We start from the raw sequence: 16,935 nt of genomic DNA, 5'->3' as shown, positions 1-16,935 counted from the left end.
GGGAAAGTATAATAAAGTATAGAGGGTTCAAGAATTGTTAAGATTGTGTTGCCGCCTCATTCTGAAAAATGAACGAGCCAGAAATGTAATAAATCTAGAATCATCTTCTCCGCTGCTCGAGGAACCACAAAAGTAGGACCTGAGATGCGATCATTTAAATGATACCATAAGGCAAGAAAAATCTTGAGGATAGGTTTTCAGTTCAAGTTTATTCATGTTGATCAAAAGCTGCTTAAGTTTTACAAAAAGCATCACACGTACAAAATTCAAATATCAAGTTTATTTTGCATCAATAAGTATAAAAAACTAATGAAGATCTATGATGATCCCTCGCCTCAATTCTCCCGACATTTTCCGCCAACTAAACTGATGTACTGTTAAGCTGAAAGCAAAAGGAGCTCGATGTATTTGGTATGAAACTCGATGTGACTGGTATTAAACTACTAATGATCTTGAAGCTATTGCGTACTTTCCCTGTTGCTCGAAGATAAAAGAAAATGTGCTATTCTGAAACGGAAAATTTATCAAGTGTCCTGTATTCTTACAAGATAAGTGTCAGTAAACTGTTTCCTTGAAAATGAGATGTACATGAGATCAGCTTAAAGGTTATGGTAGGTTGTGCTCGAAATATATTTAAAAGGTTTATCACAGACAGGGGAGGGCATGTTTCAAAGTCCCTTCGGAATAGATTGAAATAAGGCGTGCGTTGAATTTGATTACTGAATTTCTAACTCTGAATATTGCATCTCTAGTGTTCTGATTCCATCTCATATCCAATGCGCACTCTAAAGCGCGCTTAAGCGCGAAACCTGCTCCGCAGCGTTTCGCTGAAAAGTCCAGAACCGATAGTGTTTTTGTGCAAGTGAAAGAAAAAATATACATGAATAATTCAAGAGGCAGGTGTTTTGAAAAGTGGATGAAAAAGGAGCATAATATTTTGACATACATCCATCATTTCGTTGCGCGCTACCATCTCTGTTAGAAATGTGCTCTCTAGTTTTTCTCCTTTATTTTTTTCGATTTTTCGCCGAAAAATGACAGTATTCATTCAAGAGATATAAAGCACCTGGAGTTTTAACAACACGCGCGATACATTATATTTGCAAGGCAATTACATCTAATTTGTATTTTATGCAAATATGTTCGCCCTCTGTCACACCCATTGCAAAGTTCAGCGAACTCGTCGCTTCTGTCAACGCCACTGAAGAGTTACGCCAAAAATCGAGCTCTCATGGCGAAACCTGTCGCCTACACGAAAACCACCGAAGATGGCGACATTCTTCTTAATATGGTGGAGCCATCTTTCCACTCCAAACAGACAGAGACGAAGGGATTGTATTTGGACGACGCAGGATCGAGAAAGAAAATCGACTACGTCCTTGTATACGAGCGTTGTGAGGAGAAAGAAAATAAAGATGAAGAAGCCAAGGAAGAAGCCAATAAACATGAGGAAATGAGAAGGGCGTATGAAGAAAGTCTTGCAAACGCTGGGTTAATCCTAGAACGGTCAGAGTGTATATCATCTCAGGTTAGTGATGACCTAGCAGATTCATTGCGTACATTTGAAGCGTAGCCAAAACAAACTCAGTGTAGTTAGTCTGACTACCGCTCTATTACATAAGTACTTTCAAACTCTTTGCAAAGAAGTTTTTCGAATGAGTGCCTTTATTTATTTACTTTGTTTGCAGAATATGCAGTGTTATCTCTTATTCTGTACGGGAAAGTTAAAGAAAAGCGTTGAATTCACTAGATTTCTGAGGTTATTTCAGAATTCCATCGGTCAACTCAGTGTCATTCTTCACACGTAAGGGTTGGAGTGCGTTTAATCAAGCAGCAAAACATAATTTTATAACAGAATCAGCCCTCTTGAATGAAATTCTTGAAAATCAACTTTGGTTGTGCTTGGTAACACGCTTGGCAATACATTAACTCTAGATTTGTGGATAAACAATCTCTTCGTCGAGAATTCACGAATATTCTGCGAGAAGATAAATATTCCGCTCCTTTGATTGCTAAATCGAGCGTGTAATTTTAATAATAGCTAGAATTCTTTCGAGCTTTTTCTGAATATTTCATCTAAAATTTGGCGAGGGTTGTTCTTAATGTTTTGCCTTTAGCAGTGAAAAAAAATTGAATTCAGAACAAATCGGAATATTTTACCGTCGATTGCTGTTTACAAAGAAAGACAAAGATAAAATCATTTGACTTTCAGAAGCATCCGACTTGATCTGTTATCTAAAAGACTGAGCGATGAAAGCGTTCGGAAAATCATTGCGATCGATTTTTGCAAACTGGGGTACGTGCTTCCTATTGAGGACTTCATTTTCCTAGGGGTTTATTTTCTGTTTGTCCTTCATAGTGGAAAATCCTTCAGGGAATACACGACCCTAGCTAAATTAGCATTCACCGCTGGATGTAAACAGGAAATTTAAATGAAGAGTATTTTACCTTCCCGGATTCGCCATTAATACTGAAACTGAAAATTAAAAGGACTAAAGCAATTCTATTTCCATCTTGTAACAATTACTTAGTAATTTGAAAATTTGCTTATCTTCCAAAATTGAATGATATACCTTTGAGAAGCTACTAGCCATAATTTGACATTCTTGAAGTAAAGTTTTGGTCACTATAGACAACGACTTTCACTCTTCTCCTTGATTTGAATCAACCTTATATTTTAATTTAAACATATTTAGAGCATTTTCTCCTAGGAAAACGACTTACTTCCACACAAAAGCACTATTTAACTTTCCCAGTGAGTAATTATTATTCGCTGTAGTTTTCTTGCTTTAGTTGTAAGCACAGTGACGAAATGATAGGTCAGTGTGCAGCATGCAGAGTCCGCTTGTTAGAACAGCACCTTTCTTTAAAACATTATGAAAACATTATGCTCCTGATTGCTGTTAACCGTAGCTAGGGCAAAAGTTGGTATATTTTGAGTTTGAAAATAAAAATTCACTTGTTAGGCGTACTACGTACTCTGCATAGGCCGTGGTAGAGCAGCAGAGAACTTTGAGTAGGTATAACTGCGTACATTCTGCGGGAGAAACGTCATCGACGCACATCGATCGCGAGAACTGACATGTTCAAAACAACTGTCTTTGAAATTTCAAAAACCCTAGAAAGTTCAAAACTCAACTTTTCATGCGTGAGTGATATAGCTTAGCTCATTACAATGTGTTCAATGATGCGAAATCTTTTTAAGGAAACAAAGCACCCGTGCCTGATTTCTTATACAAAATCTTACCTTACGATGAAAGCAATGAGCCGAGAAGCATAAGTTTATCACGCCCATTTATTCTCTAAGCCAAACTGACGCTATACTGAAGAGCTCACCGAGATACAGGGAACCCAAGATGAATAATGGATTAAACGGCTATTCCAGATTAAGCCAAGATGAAGAGGATAAAAATGAAAATACACAGCTAGAATTAAGGGAGGAATCAGATCGAAGATTGCCGAAAGGAGTATATTTCAGCGACGATGCACAGCCAGCAAAGCGCATCGACTACGTGTTAGTTTATGAAACAAATCAAAAGGAGCAAGCTAATTCAAATGACAGTAAGCAATATCAACGGAAAGCTTTTGAAGATTGCTTAAGGAAAGAAGGGCTTAACATAGAATACGATGAGATCGTCTCTGCACAGGTGGGGCTACCCTCGCTGGTTGTTGTTCTCACAGTTTGCCGAGCTCTGTAATTCATCATGAATTGCCAATTCTCCTTCTTGCTTTGTTTGAACACGCATGATAATGGTGGAAAAGATGATGCTTTTCAATTATATATGTTGCTTGAAATTACCTTGAGAAAAAAACAAAACTGCATGCTTTATCGTAATGATCAATATTGTCAAGCTTCACACAATAATATCATTGATCTAATGCTAATATTTCATTGTCTTTCTCATAAACCCTTCGGAGCAAGTTCAGTTAATGCCAGACTCGAAACGTATAATGGTAGAGGCCAATAAGAGCGTAAAATGTACTTCACGAAATGCTAAAATTGCTAAATTTTATCAAAAGGAAGTTAGAAAAGTTAAAAAAGCTCTTGCTGCTTGCTGAGAGTTTCCTTCCATCTTCATTGAAGGGGCACGATCACGAGTTATGGAAAACTGAGCAGTTAATTACGTAACAATATACAATTGCCATCATCTTCAAATATCATATGACTCTCAATTATTGCCTTATTGAGATAAATCTCGCCCACCTTTTTAAAGTTTATATACTGAACACTACCAGTAAGCGTTCAAACAAACATGTGTTCGTGTGTTATTAAAATCGTCCAAAAATTAAATAGAGAGTTAGCCAATAAATTTAACAAATTTAACTTACCTCTATCAAATACGCTTGGGCCTAGCTTGATTTAGGGCAGGCAAAAATCTTTTATCCACAGACTAGTTTAAAAGCGAGCGATTTATTGAAAAGAGCTTTGTTACGTTTCTGAACGTAGCATCTGTTGATCGAAACTTCTTTAAATTAAATCTTATGTATGTTTTTTCTACCAGGATCCTGAAGTCAAGCGACACTTTGTCCTTATTCATGCTCCGTGGCCCGTACTGGCGAAAAAAGCGGAGGCCATGCGTCTCAAAGTTCCATTTCAAGAAAACGATATTGTGTTCAAATCATGGATGGAGAAGACAATCGGAAGCGAAAGAATGCAGTCACTGCGTCGGAGAAATCCCTTGATTGTGCAAGATTCTACTTTGGAAGAAAAAGGCAGCTTCTTCATGGCTAACTTCAAGGAAGCTGAGGTTACCAAGTTTGTCAATCACCACAACAAGGCGGAGTTCTTCGACAACATTGACCGCATATACATTGTGCAGCAAATTTGCTTCAATGCTCGCTTTGCAGAAGGTCGACATGGTGTTGGGCTCAGAAGAATGATTTATGAAGGTGCATACGTGGCAGGATACCCACTTCATGATGGTCCCGTTGCTCTTGAACCTGATGAGGAGCCTTCAAATAATCGACAGCGATTGCATCGAGACTGGGCCAGATTTGGAAGGTTTTATAAATTCCAGCCGTATGGAGCAATCAAGGATTACTTTGGCAGTGAAATCGCTCTGTACTTTGCTTGGCTTGGATTTTACACGGCAATGCTAGTACCTCTCGCCATCATTGGTCTTGTCGTGTTTCTGTATGGAATTGTCTCCGCGGGCTCTCACATTCCCGTTCAAGATGTCTGCGGTGGGAGAAACAACGCAACCTGGTATATGTGCCCACTGTGCGACAGGCAGTGTAGCTACTGGGATTTAGCCTCGTCCACCTGCCTCTATGCCTACGTCACACATTTCTTTGACAATGATTGGACAGTTGGCTTGGCTCTGATCGCGTCTGTCTGGGCGACGCTGTTCCTCGAGTTCTGGAAGCGTCGGCAGGCTAGTCTTGCTCAAGAGTGGCACACAGATGACTTTGAAGAAGAAGAAGAACCTCTCCGTCCTGAGTACTCTTCAACCGTAACTACCCTGAAGAAAAATGAAGCCACTGGAAAGATGGAGCCGTACGTACCCAAGTTAACTCTATATAGGCGATATGGTGGGGTTTTCAGCATTATCATCTTCATGATTTTCCTTGTCATCGCTGCTGTGGTTGGTGTAGTCGTTTATCGAGCTGCAGTTTTTGCTTCCTTAAGTGGAAACAAAGAAAAAAACATCCAAACACGTGCCAGGATTATTACCTCAGCAACTGCAGCTCTCCTCAATCTTCTCGCAATCAACCTCTTGAAGTTCGCTTACAGCAAATTGGCCGTCTGGTTGACTGACTGGGAGAACCCACCTACGCGGACCGACTACGAAGACAGCTTTACTTGGAAAATGTACTTATTCCAATTTGTGAATACATATGCTTCAATCTTTTACATCGCCTTTTTCAAGTCAGGGCTAGTGGTTGGAACCCCTGGCAGGTACAAGCGCATAGGCGGTCGATTCCGATTGGATGGCTGCAGCGAACAAGGATGCTTCTTAGAGCTTTGTGTCCAGCTTCTCATCATCATGGTCGGGCAGCAGATTATTGGCAACGTCACTGAAGTTGTTATACCGTAAGTAACAAAATAGGTCGCTAAAAAACACCCAATAAATGAGTAACCTCTCTCTCAACGACCTGAGAATACGATATCACATCTAAAACTGTGTTCTTAAAGAGTTAGAGTTATGTTCACAACAATCTTGAAAAATGTAAAAATTTTGGTATTTTCTTCTTTTTCAAGTGGAAAACGTTACTGCACTCTGCCAGTATAGGTAATTTTGTGTTATCAGCTTCACATATTCTCTTGATTTTACAACAATTACTTTGACTTAGTTTTTTGCCTTGCTTACCAGCAGCTTTCAATTGCAATGCTTAGTGATAAGTTATCGTAATTTCTTCACAGATATGTCATGTACTGGTTGAAGAGGCGCAAAGAAACTGACAAAGACCAACCACAGTACCAGCTTGACTTTGATCTGAGTCCTCAAGGAGACCACTACATGTTTTGGGAGTATCTCGAAGTTGGTAAGCTGTAATATTTTTGTGATTCAGTGACAATTTTACATTGGAAGCTTCATCCGCCGTTCTACAATATATCGAAATTTGGATTGTTTTCTACAGACCTTACGTAATTCAACATTTCTTGGAAGCCTCTTACAAACAAAAATTAGGCGATATATTTAAATTATTTATTAGTCCAAATTGTGTAACTCTATAAACTACGCGGTGCTTTGATCGAAATCAATCCTAGATCAACAGTGACTAAAAGGGAGGAACAGGTGAGCGTCATCAAGATTACGATATCTTTTTTTCTCTCAGCGAACACATTGAAAAGATGCCCATGTTCGGACACGTAACGTTCGTTCTATATACCGTCTAATATATACATGTTATTCGACTTGCAGTTTTACAGTATGGATTTGTGACCATGTTCGTGGCTGCATTCCCTCTTGGTCCTTTCTTTGCCCTCCTTACTGCTATAGCTGAAATCCGTGTAGACGCCATCAACTTTGTATCGCAGTTTAGGAGGCCAGACGCTGCACGTGCTGAAGATATCGGAGCCTGGTTCCGAATCCTTGAGGGTGTGACAAAAATTTCAGTCCTGGTAAATGCCTTTGTGCTAGCCTTTACATCAGAGTACATCCCAAAGCTTCTTTACAAAATGAAGTATGCTCAAGACCGCAACTCTACAGGAGGAGGTACCTTGGATGGATACATAGAGAACTCTTTGGCGTCTATTAATGTCTCCTACCTGTTCGAGTTAGAACCTGGAACAGAACCAGAAAATATTTATGAAAATCTTAATTATGAAAAAACCACTTGCAGGTAACTACGTTGTTTTAAATTACTTTCCTTTTTTCCATTTTTTTTTCCAATTTCTGTTATTTTTCTAAATGATATCGAGGGGTCCCTTTTTTCCTTATAACATGCAAACGTATCTTTTCATCATTTTATGCAAAACTTGACGTGACATGTTGTGTTCTTGTGCTTACTGTAAGAGGACTGGGTTCTAGCCCCGGGTGAATCATTTACGTACTATTTCAAAAACGAGTGCGAGGGTTTCATCAGGGTTTCCAAACACGAGAAAACTGATGAAAGTGATGATGCTCTTATTGTTTTCGAGTGTTTGGGAACCCTGATAAAACCCGATGCACGAGTTTTTGAAATAGCTTCTTAACTGCGCCTCAGGAAAAAAAGAAAATGGACATATTCACGAACATGTTGTCAGCAAGTTTGTTGTTACGAAAAATTGTATTGTTATGGTGATTTGTCTGTGAACAATGTGATCACAAGGTTGTTTGTTCATGTTGGTGTCTTTGTTTTAAGTATTCAAATACGCGTTATTAATATTCATATTAAGAAATGAGTTCACTAGAGTTTGATGCTTTATCAAACTCAAGGGTTTGATATTATATGAAACTCAAAGACAGCACGTCGTTTCGGTGTTTCACCGGAATGCACGTGACGAAATTGGCGTGTCTTAATGAGTTTGAGAACGGGTTTTCAAGTTCTTCCAGATATTACATCACATTGCCTATCTACGACTTAAGTGATTCTTTATTTCTATGTCTTAGATATCATGGCTATTTTGCATCGACTCCACCTTACAAACAGAACAAGCAATACTGGCACGTGATAGCTGCGCGCCTCGCTTTCGTGTTTGTGTTCCAGTTCTCTGTGTACCTCATCACAAGTTTCATCGCCTACATGGTACCTGATGTTCCAAAGGATCTGGATTTGAAGGCCAAACGAGAACAGCATTTGACGAAGTTGGCGTTTAGAAAGAAGTATGATATTGATGAAAGCAATGGTGACCATCACGTATCCCTGGATAATGAGATGCTGTAATGAGATCAATATTTGATATAATTTCAAAACAAGTGTAGAATTAAACTACATAACTGACCATTACGAGCCACAAATATAAAAGGGAAATTTCAGATCTTAAAAAATTATTCTTTCAGCTAAATGAGGAATACACGAAAATTTTTCGCATTGTCGCCATTTCAAATGCCCATCTTTTCAATTGTTTCCAAGGGCTTTAAATTTTTCTACGTAGTTAAACCTTTTCATATTAGTTGGCTCATAGCTTAGAGAAAATTTACTTGCGTGCAATGTGTTCTGAACATGTAGGAATATCTTGTACTTTACAATTTCCTTTTGGTAAAAGGTTGAATTATTTTTATATAATAAGCAATTTTCGCGGTTTTGACCCTTCTAAATTTTGAGACGTAAGAATGTTCATTTCATGTTCTATTGTATTTCAGAGCAAGTACCATATCTCAAACTAATTCGATATTTTCGAATCTTGCATTTATATTTTGGCTCTCCGTGCTGATTATTCCCAGTAGTTTTAACGTGCCCAACTCCCTGTTATATAAACAGTGGTTTAGTTGAGAAACCGTTACTGATAACCTTAATCTAGAAAAGTGTTTGATTATTTCGCTTGGTGCTCTAGAGTTAAATGTTAAGAACGAAAAGCATCATTGGTTGTAAAGTGTTTTTTTTTCTCTGTAAAAGACCCAGCGTGAGATTGCAATAAACTACAATTGAATCTTCAATTCATCGCCTGCAAAGTTACAAATGATCATTTTCATCTAAGATGAGAATTAAAAAACCCTTAGGGTTTGTGATAGCGTTCTCGATAATTGCTTCATTTTCTCCCTTTTAAGTTGACAGAGAGCTTTGTCACAGGATACTCTCACAAGCAGCCTCTGATTCTCACACATAAGTTCGAGGAAAACCTTTGAAATGAAATTTCCTATATTATTGCGGACATTTTAAATCTCTCCGTCCCAAAAGGATTAGACAACGGTAAAGCTGTCCCTATTTATCAGACCTCTTATCACAGGTAATAAAAGTATCGTTCAACTGCAGGGTGAAAAGAAACATAATTATTAATTTCCTAAGGGAATAACAGCATTATTTCTTTATCTTCTGTCTTCCAGTTCGAATTCCTTTTCATAAACCTGAAATGGGTTTACAATGCACAAAGCCTCCGCACAAAATAACCGATGGTAGCCTGAAGAAATTCAGTTCTCTTGAAAATAAGGGTCCTCAGTCAAGCCAATGGACACCGCTGGATACAAATGTCATTTAGAAGTTTTTACCTGTGATGATATCAATCGTATGTGATGCAGAACACCAGAGGATAACAATTACAACCTTTTGAAAAAATTTCGGCAAAACTCTGTCTGAAGTTATTATTTGCCATGCCACAATAGGTATCATCCTTTATCATAATTTTATCATAACGGTGTACCTAAAATGTTTTACTCTAGTGTTTACCAATCATTCATATGGTTTATCATTTACTCCATTTGTACGTACCAGTTGGTCATTTAAACCGCCAACGCCCTCCTTATTATACCAGGTGTTCTATATCCACGTTTTTGTTCAGTTTTGCTGGTGGAATTATGAGTCAGCTTGTTTTGTTTCGTCACCCCCTGGAGCGCTCGCTTCATTCTCAGCTACAGGTGTTTTTCTGAATACTCCCCAGTCCAAAACGTAATAATGACTCACATGATAATTTTAAAAAAAAGTACCACTATGTTCCTTGAAAAGGTTATCTTCCTCATTGCATATCATCTATGTTTAACCTTCATGTTTTCGAGCATGAAGAGTTTTCTCTATACCAAAAACGTTGGAAAACATCCAAATATAGCGAGCCAGTAAAAACCATTTAAAGGACGAAAATTTGCCAAGCTCCTGTCAAAATTTTGACCGCTTTGAAAGCGATTTGTTTCTATTTAACATACTTCGCTATGACCGATAGTTACTTAGTCGAAATATTGCTCCTGCAGTATAATTACTTTACTTTCGCATGAGATGATGAATCGGACTGTTGTCACAAAGCCGCTTTACGATAATTGAGCAGACATTTCCATTAACTACAAGTACAGAAGCATCACTTCTAGTAATAAATTATTAATGCTGTCATGGGCCCCTGTGTTTCCAAAATATCATAAAAGCAGCTTGAATTAATAATAACGGCGCGAGTTTTTCAACGCTGATTCGCATTTCGAAGCCATTCTTAACGCCTTTTGAAATTTTCGCCTGCTTTAAAAGGACATTGAACCTAACACATCCTGCCAACGTATTTCTCAAACAAGAATTCCTTAATTTAATCGCATCTGTCATCACCTGGCCACCGTTGCAAAGCTGGAAATATAAAATTGATATGGAAAGGGGATCCTATGCGAGATTGGACCGAATCGATAACATCCAGATAGAGTTGAATGAAAAATCGCAAGTATCCCTTGAAGACGATCCAAGCGAACTACACAAGAGAAATAAAACCTACGAAAAGCATGTTGATTACGTTTTGGTTTACGAAACTCCAAAGGATGTCAGTGGAATGGATGATGATGCTCTCGCAAAACAAAGGAAACTTGTTGCATGGCGATATTCATTTGAAAAATGCCTTGAAAATAAACTAGGGTTAGATCTGCAGCGTAAGACTGTGATCATCGGGGAGGTAAATAATTATAGATTAGAAATTCTATTATTGCTATTTCATTTTATCACATTCAATGTTTATTTAGAGGCTTATAAGGTCATGTTTTAATTTGCATTATTCGCAGAGCTTTTCAGTAAATTTTCATTCTCCAAGTTTTCATAGCTAACAATAGCCGCCTAGAATTTTATCGATCTTTTAACATTCTTTAATCTGATTTATAAACTCAAACGAATAGGAGAATCTCAATATTAATTGCAGGGTAATGGTTGAAAGTACTCACTAAAGCCTTGAATAAAAATATTTACCCTGTAAAGCTTTGCGGTAAAAGTACCATCGCCTCGACACGCTAAGAGTAGGAACTACTTACGTTAGCTACATGAAAAGTAACCATCTGTGTGAATTACGTTGCCGTTAGAAGAGACTCTGTCGGGGGAAGGGACAGCGATGAAATGTTTTATAATACAGCCGCACATTCTCTCCTTTTCCAGTTTAAATTCGATTAGCTCTTGTTTATATCATCAATGTTCATGTAAAATTTTGAATTTACTTTTCATGCATTATGCAGGATCCAGAAATAGAACGTACTTTTGTGCTGATCCATGCGCCTTGGAATGTGTTGGCACAGAGTGCTGAGCGGATGAGATTAAAGGTTCCTCTTCGACCCAATGACGCGGTATTTTCTTCATGGATAGAGAATATAATTGGTCACAAATTGTTCGAAAAGCTGCAGAGCAAAAATCCTTTTGTCCTTCATGATTCCACCCTAGGCGAAAAGCCGAGCTTTTACATGGCTCCCTTTCTAGAAGATCACTTGAGCGAGTATGTGAACAACGAGGACAAAGAGAGCTTTTTTAAAGTCTTGGATCGCCACTACATCGTCCAACACTTGCTTCAAAATGCCCGGTTTGCGAGAGGACCGGACGGGGTCGGGCTACAAAGGCTTCTTCTGGATCAGGCTTACCTCGCTGCGTATTCACTTCATGATGGCCCAGATTCGCAGGAAGAAGGAGAAGCTGCAACAAATGATCGACAGAAGCTGAAAGCAGACTGGGCAAGATTTGGCAGATTCTTCAAGCATCAACCTTATGATGCCATCAAGGATTACTTCGGACACGAAGTCGGCCTCTATTTTGCCTGGCTCGGATTTTACACCGCCATGTTGTTTCCTCTTGCCATTGTTGGCTTGCTGGTATTCATCGCTGGTGTTATTTCAGCAGGCTCCTACATCCCTGTTCAAGATCTTTGCGACGAGAAAAACAGAGGTCGTTGGTATATGTGTCCATTGTGTGACAAACAGTGCAGCTTTTGGAATCTAGCTCCCGACGTCTGCATGTATGCTTACACAACGCATCTGCTTGACAACGATGGAACTGTGTTCCTTGCTTTTGTTGTGGCCATCTGGGCCACGCTATTCCTTGAGTTTTGGAAACGTCGCCAAGCATCCCTCGCTCAAGAATGGCACACCTCTGAGTTTGAGGAAGAAGAAGAACAATTTCGTCCTGAATACAGGAAAAGTTTACCAAAAGAACAGTTGCAAATGTTTCTCTTTAAACGTAACCCAGAGACCGGAAAAATAGAACCTTTAGTTTCCAAGGTTAAGACGTACCGAAGATATGGCACAGTCTTTGCTGTGGTAGCTTTCATGATTCTTCTAGTTCTTGGAGCTGCAGTTGGCGTAGTGGTATACCGTGCCGCCATGTTTGCTGTACTGAGTGGTAGTAGGGACAACAATGTTCAAAAACGTGCTCGTATCATCACGGCGGCAACGGCTGCGCTTATCAATCTTGTTTTTATAATGTTTTTGTCCAAAGTGTACGAGAAGCTGGCAATTTGGCTAACTGACTGGGAAAACCCACCCACAGAAAGCGCTTACAAGGACAGTTTCACGTGGAAAATGTCTTCTTTCCAGTTCGTCAACAACTATTCAGCCTTATTTTATATTGCTTTCTTTAAATCAAACCTTATTGTGGGATCTCCTGGAAAATACAGGAGGCTGATGAGCAAGTATCGATTAGACGGCTGTAGCGAGCAGGGATGCTTTTTGGAACTTGCTGTTCAACTTTTTATAATCATGGTGGGAAAGCAGATTTTCTTCAATATATTTGAAATGGCGATGCCGTAAGTACCAAGGACGTTCTTTTAGAGAGCTTGAATCTTTTCGGAATTTGTTTATTTCTTTCGTTAGCACAGTTTCAAAACCTAACAGCCTATTCTAAGTACGCATGCTCTCATTTGGTTTTAGATATTTGAGTCTGTTGAAGAATCGGCGTAACAAAGAGAATCCAGATGACTGTCCTCAGTACGAAAGCGACTACGATCTAACTGCATGTGAAAAGCATTACATGTTCTGGGAGTACTTAGAAATTGGTAAGAATTTTAAATATTGTGGAAATTGATATCTTTTCAATTCAACTGAATTTTCAAAAGCCGTTGTAAGGCCAAGTTCATGATTGCTAAGCAAGTGAAGCAAATTTGTAACTCAAATGGAACATTGAAAAATTCAAATCATGAGAATAATAATAATAATAATGATGATGATGATGATGATCATAGTCATAATAACGATGACAATAGATATATATATTGCATAATAAATTGATGTGTATTTGAATATAATATTCGGTCTTTCTCTCGTTGGTAGACTTGCGCATCGTGATTCGCTAATATCGACACCAACTTTACTGTTACAGTCTAAAGATCCATTTCAGAAATTTTTTTCCCATTTACAGCTACTTGGTGGAGACCTCGTGTAGCCGCTTCTGTAAGAAGCCCTGTTATCTCAAGATAACATAGAACTAGTCTATAAAATGCATTTTGGCCTCTGCTGATACATCTAGATTGTATGCTCACTGAGGCAAAGGGTGGCAATCTCAGAATTGAATCATTCTTGACTAATTTCAGTTTTACAGTATGGCTTTGTGACCATGTTTGTGGCTGCGTTCCCACTCGGCCCGTTGTTTGCCTTTATCAACACCATCATTGAGATCCGTCTGGACGCTATCAAGTTCTTGTGCCACTTTCGCCGACCGGATGTTGCCCGTGTTGAGGACATAGGGGCCTGGTACGACGTCCTGGAAGCTGTGACAAGAGCTTCAGTGCTGGTGAATGCGTTCATACTCGCGTTCACTTCAGAGTTTATCCCGAAACTCCTTTACAAAGTCATGTACGCTTCTGATCGTCATTCCTCAGGTGGAGGCACTCTGAAGGGATACGTTAATTTTACACTAGCTGCCATTGATTTGGATACCCTCTACTCATGGGAAAATGGAACCCAGCCAGACAACCCGACAGAAAATCTAAACTACACAAGAAGTCATTGCAGGTAGTTAAATAGCTTTCATCGCAATAGCAATAGAGTGTTTAGAGTGGTAGGTGGTTCATGGTAACTTAGGGTAGCTTCATTTGGAGCTGCTGTCTTTCTGAAATGAAATCTGTCTTAGAAATGACCGATCTAACCTAGATTAATTGCTGTTTTCAGCTTCCTTCCGCTCCTCAAGATGTACAATAGTCTTGGGGCAGATGTTTACCCTACAGTATTTGCCATACACACAAAGAAAACATTCGTTTCATGTTCTGTTTCCTCTGTGAATAGATACCCTGGATACCATGATAGCACTTACCCGTATGGCTTCTCCAAAGCATACTGGCACCTCCTAACTGCTCGGTTGGCCTTTGTGTTCGTATTTCAGTTTGTAGTTTACACTGTGACAGGATTTATTGCTTGGTTGGTGCCTGACAAGCCTGATGAGCTGCAGTTTATTATGGAAAGAGAAAGAGAAATGGTCAAGACAGTGTTCTATACTCCTGAATACGACAGTGACATCGAGGAACTTAAGGAAGAAGAGGATGATAACGTAACACAGTATGAGGATGCCCTGGATGAAATCAACGTTGAAAGCAAAAAATTTGATCAAACACACGAGTCTTAACCCTAATTACCTTAGGTGTGATACACATGCAACTTCTTACCCCAATTTCAATTCATTATTTACATCAAAAAGACGATAAAAATTTAGAAAATTATCAGTAAGAACTTCAATGCTTAAAATTGCTTTTTTTGGGGGGGGGGGGGGAGGGAGGGAGGGGGAATCTACGCCCAGGCTTTTAAACAGCAAAACCACGTATAGTATTTACGCCCAGGCTTTTAAACAGCAAAACTACGTATATTATTGTGAGATACAGTGAGACTGGTTGATTCTGTTATTGCGGTCCACTGTCGCTGACAAGTCCCATAAGCTAGAAAACAAGTTATCATAAGAGGAAAAGCGTCTATAAATACATGGAAAGTAAATTCGTCACTAAGAGTCTTTCATAATGTTTCAGGAGTAAAATTTCTCCATCAAGCTACCAGGACCTTCGGGGCGTGCATGAAAAAGTATGACGCGCGTATTTCTATTGATTTTTTGCCATCATCTAATCAATATTGCGATGCATTTGGTTTATCATTAATTGTAAAACGTCCTCTCTACGTGGTGTTGAGTTCAGTAATCATTAGCATTACAGCATTAAAGATCTCTAAAATTAAAGTGTCTCCCATCATCAAGTCACACCTTGAATTTCTCCAGGCCAAAACACTGCCATATACCAGATGAGGCATGCTGGTTTTAAAAAATGATCGGTGTTAAGTCTACACTGTCATCCTTAAAAGCTTTTGGAGGTTGCTCTGGAATCAAAAGCTGAGTGTGAGAATTTCCTCTCCAGCTCAAGATATTTTGGTCAGCACCCTGTCTTTATCCTGATACAATTCTTGTGGTTAGCGAAAAATAAACTTTTTCATTTCGACCTGTGATTTGAGTTATTAGTTGATCAACTTCTCCGAGCCAGTGTAAGGACGCGCAGAGTTTGGGACAAATAACCAGGCCATGGAGGAGAGTACCATCATATTATAACCAGAAGGGTTCGGTAGCCGCCCTTTAATTGAGATCGTAGTCTTTACTTTTAAGTTATTTTAGTTCTATAACTTTCACTCCTGCGGTTTTCATATGTCAGCGCCGGGCAGAAATATGACTGTGTGTATTAACCACCCGCCTGGGTGGCGGGTGCCATAGTCAGGATGTACCAGGAGGAAAGGATCACAGAACTCTGGGAGAAAGGTTAGCTGTGTAGCCATGTTATTCTTTTTGGGGAACACAAATGAGGAAATAGCATTTTGTTAAACGAAAGGAAGGCGAGGAACGAGGGAATCAAGAGATAAGGAGCCATTAGCTTAACTAAAGAACACGTTTGCGTTTTGGAAAAATGGTTTCCTTTCTAAATGATGACAAATTGTCAAAACCCCACCTGCAAACAATTTATACTTATATTTATACCAGGCAGACAGAAATTACAAACATTTATGCTTGCTGAAGACGAGAAATTTACAGAGATCCAATGAAATAACACACAGGCGTTAAAAGTCAGCTCTTGGGATTAGTTGTTGATTGGAGGTGTATGAAGGGGCGGAAGATCTTGAACAATAGTATGCGTACGGGCGTTATTTTGCTCTATGCTTCTCTCCTCGAACGTGACTAACACTTCGCGCTCGCCTCGCGTTCGCCTCCGTTCGCCTGAAAAACGTGAAAAAAATTACGCCTGTTATGCTGGCTGGGCCTTAATATAAGTCTTATCAAAACATTAACTTCAGTTACGCTTTCTCAAACGGAACTGCTGCTTGTTGCCATATTAAGGCCATCACTTAAAGACAATTTTTATTAATGAAATGAATTTCATTTCTAAGGCCTTGGTGGGGAGGGTTAAGTTATGCAGGGGAGGGGGGGAGGGTTGGGAGGTAGCTTGCACAGTCATACTGTTACACGCTTGTTGTTGGATGAAGATTTTTTCAAAGTGGTAGCTCGGATATATAAACTTTAGGTTCTTACTCATCGTGAACTGGATAAATTATTTGCCTTAATTGAGATTGAAATTTGGGTGAACTCTACTCCGCGAGAGAAACGGGAGTAGGAATAACTCGTGAGCGGAAAGCCAGTTCTGTCAGCTTAACGCCTCACGGAGGTTGACATTTGTCTTTAAATGGA

General features: G+C 39.2%; 2 protein-coding genes across 2 annotated transcripts; both read left to right on the top strand.

Annotated features, from left to right (window-relative positions):
• Nucleotides 1-1,138: 1,138 nt before the first annotated feature.
• On the top strand, nucleotides 1,139-9,023 carry LOC131790439 (anoctamin-3). The gene is made up of 5 exons (XM_059107657.2): nucleotides 1,139-1,528; nucleotides 4,503-6,034; nucleotides 6,365-6,486; nucleotides 6,867-7,287; nucleotides 8,037-9,023. The coding sequence occupies exons 1-5, from the start codon at nucleotides 1,232-1,234 to the stop codon at nucleotides 8,308-8,310; spliced, it is 2,646 nt and encodes an 881-aa protein (XP_058963640.2). The 5' UTR covers nucleotides 1,139-1,231; the 3' UTR covers nucleotides 8,311-9,023.
• Nucleotides 9,024-10,557: 1,534 nt separating this feature from the next.
• LOC131791036 (anoctamin-4) lies at nucleotides 10,558-14,955 on the top strand. Its single transcript, XM_059108346.2, has 5 exons — nucleotides 10,558-10,939; nucleotides 11,487-13,039; nucleotides 13,164-13,288; nucleotides 13,823-14,243; nucleotides 14,514-14,955. Exons 1-5 carry the CDS (start codon nucleotides 10,643-10,645, stop codon nucleotides 14,848-14,850), a joined length of 2,733 nt encoding a protein of 910 aa, XP_058964329.2. The 5' UTR covers nucleotides 10,558-10,642; the 3' UTR covers nucleotides 14,851-14,955.
• The last annotated feature ends 1,980 nt before the right edge of the window (nucleotides 14,956-16,935 follow it).

Source organism: Pocillopora verrucosa, chromosome 8, assembly GCF_036669915.1.
Source record: "Pocillopora verrucosa isolate sample1 chromosome 8, ASM3666991v2, whole genome shotgun sequence".
In the NCBI taxonomy this organism is placed as follows: domain Eukaryota; kingdom Metazoa; phylum Cnidaria; class Anthozoa; order Scleractinia; family Pocilloporidae; genus Pocillopora; species Pocillopora verrucosa.
The sequence above is the reverse complement of the archived record's forward strand: the minus strand, read 5'-3'. Positions and strand labels throughout refer to the sequence as shown.

What these genes read in the sequence shown, in the direction of transcription:
- LOC131790439 (XM_059107657.2), top strand. Translation starts at nt 1,232, where the DNA reads ATGGCGAAACCTGTCGCCTACACGAAAACCACCGAAGATGGCGACATT. An exon ending in CAGAGTGTATATCATCTCAG is followed by an intron (nt 1,529 to 4,502) that starts GTTAGTGATGAC and finishes TTTTTCTACCAG; the next exon opens with GATCCTGAAGTCAAGCGACA. An exon ending in GTCACTGAAGTTGTTATACC is followed by an intron (nt 6,035 to 6,364) that starts GTAAGTAACAAA and finishes ATTTCTTCACAG; the next exon opens with ATATGTCATGTACTGGTTGA.
- LOC131791036 (XM_059108346.2), top strand. Translation starts at nt 10,643, where the DNA reads ATGGAAAGGGGATCCTATGCGAGATTGGACCGAATCGATAACATCCAG. An exon ending in CTGGGAGTACTTAGAAATTG is followed by an intron (nt 13,289 to 13,822) that starts GTAAGAATTTTA and finishes GACTAATTTCAG; the next exon opens with TTTTACAGTATGGCTTTGTG. An exon ending in TACACAAGAAGTCATTGCAG is followed by an intron (nt 14,244 to 14,513) that starts GTAGTTAAATAG and finishes CTCTGTGAATAG; the next exon opens with ATACCCTGGATACCATGATA.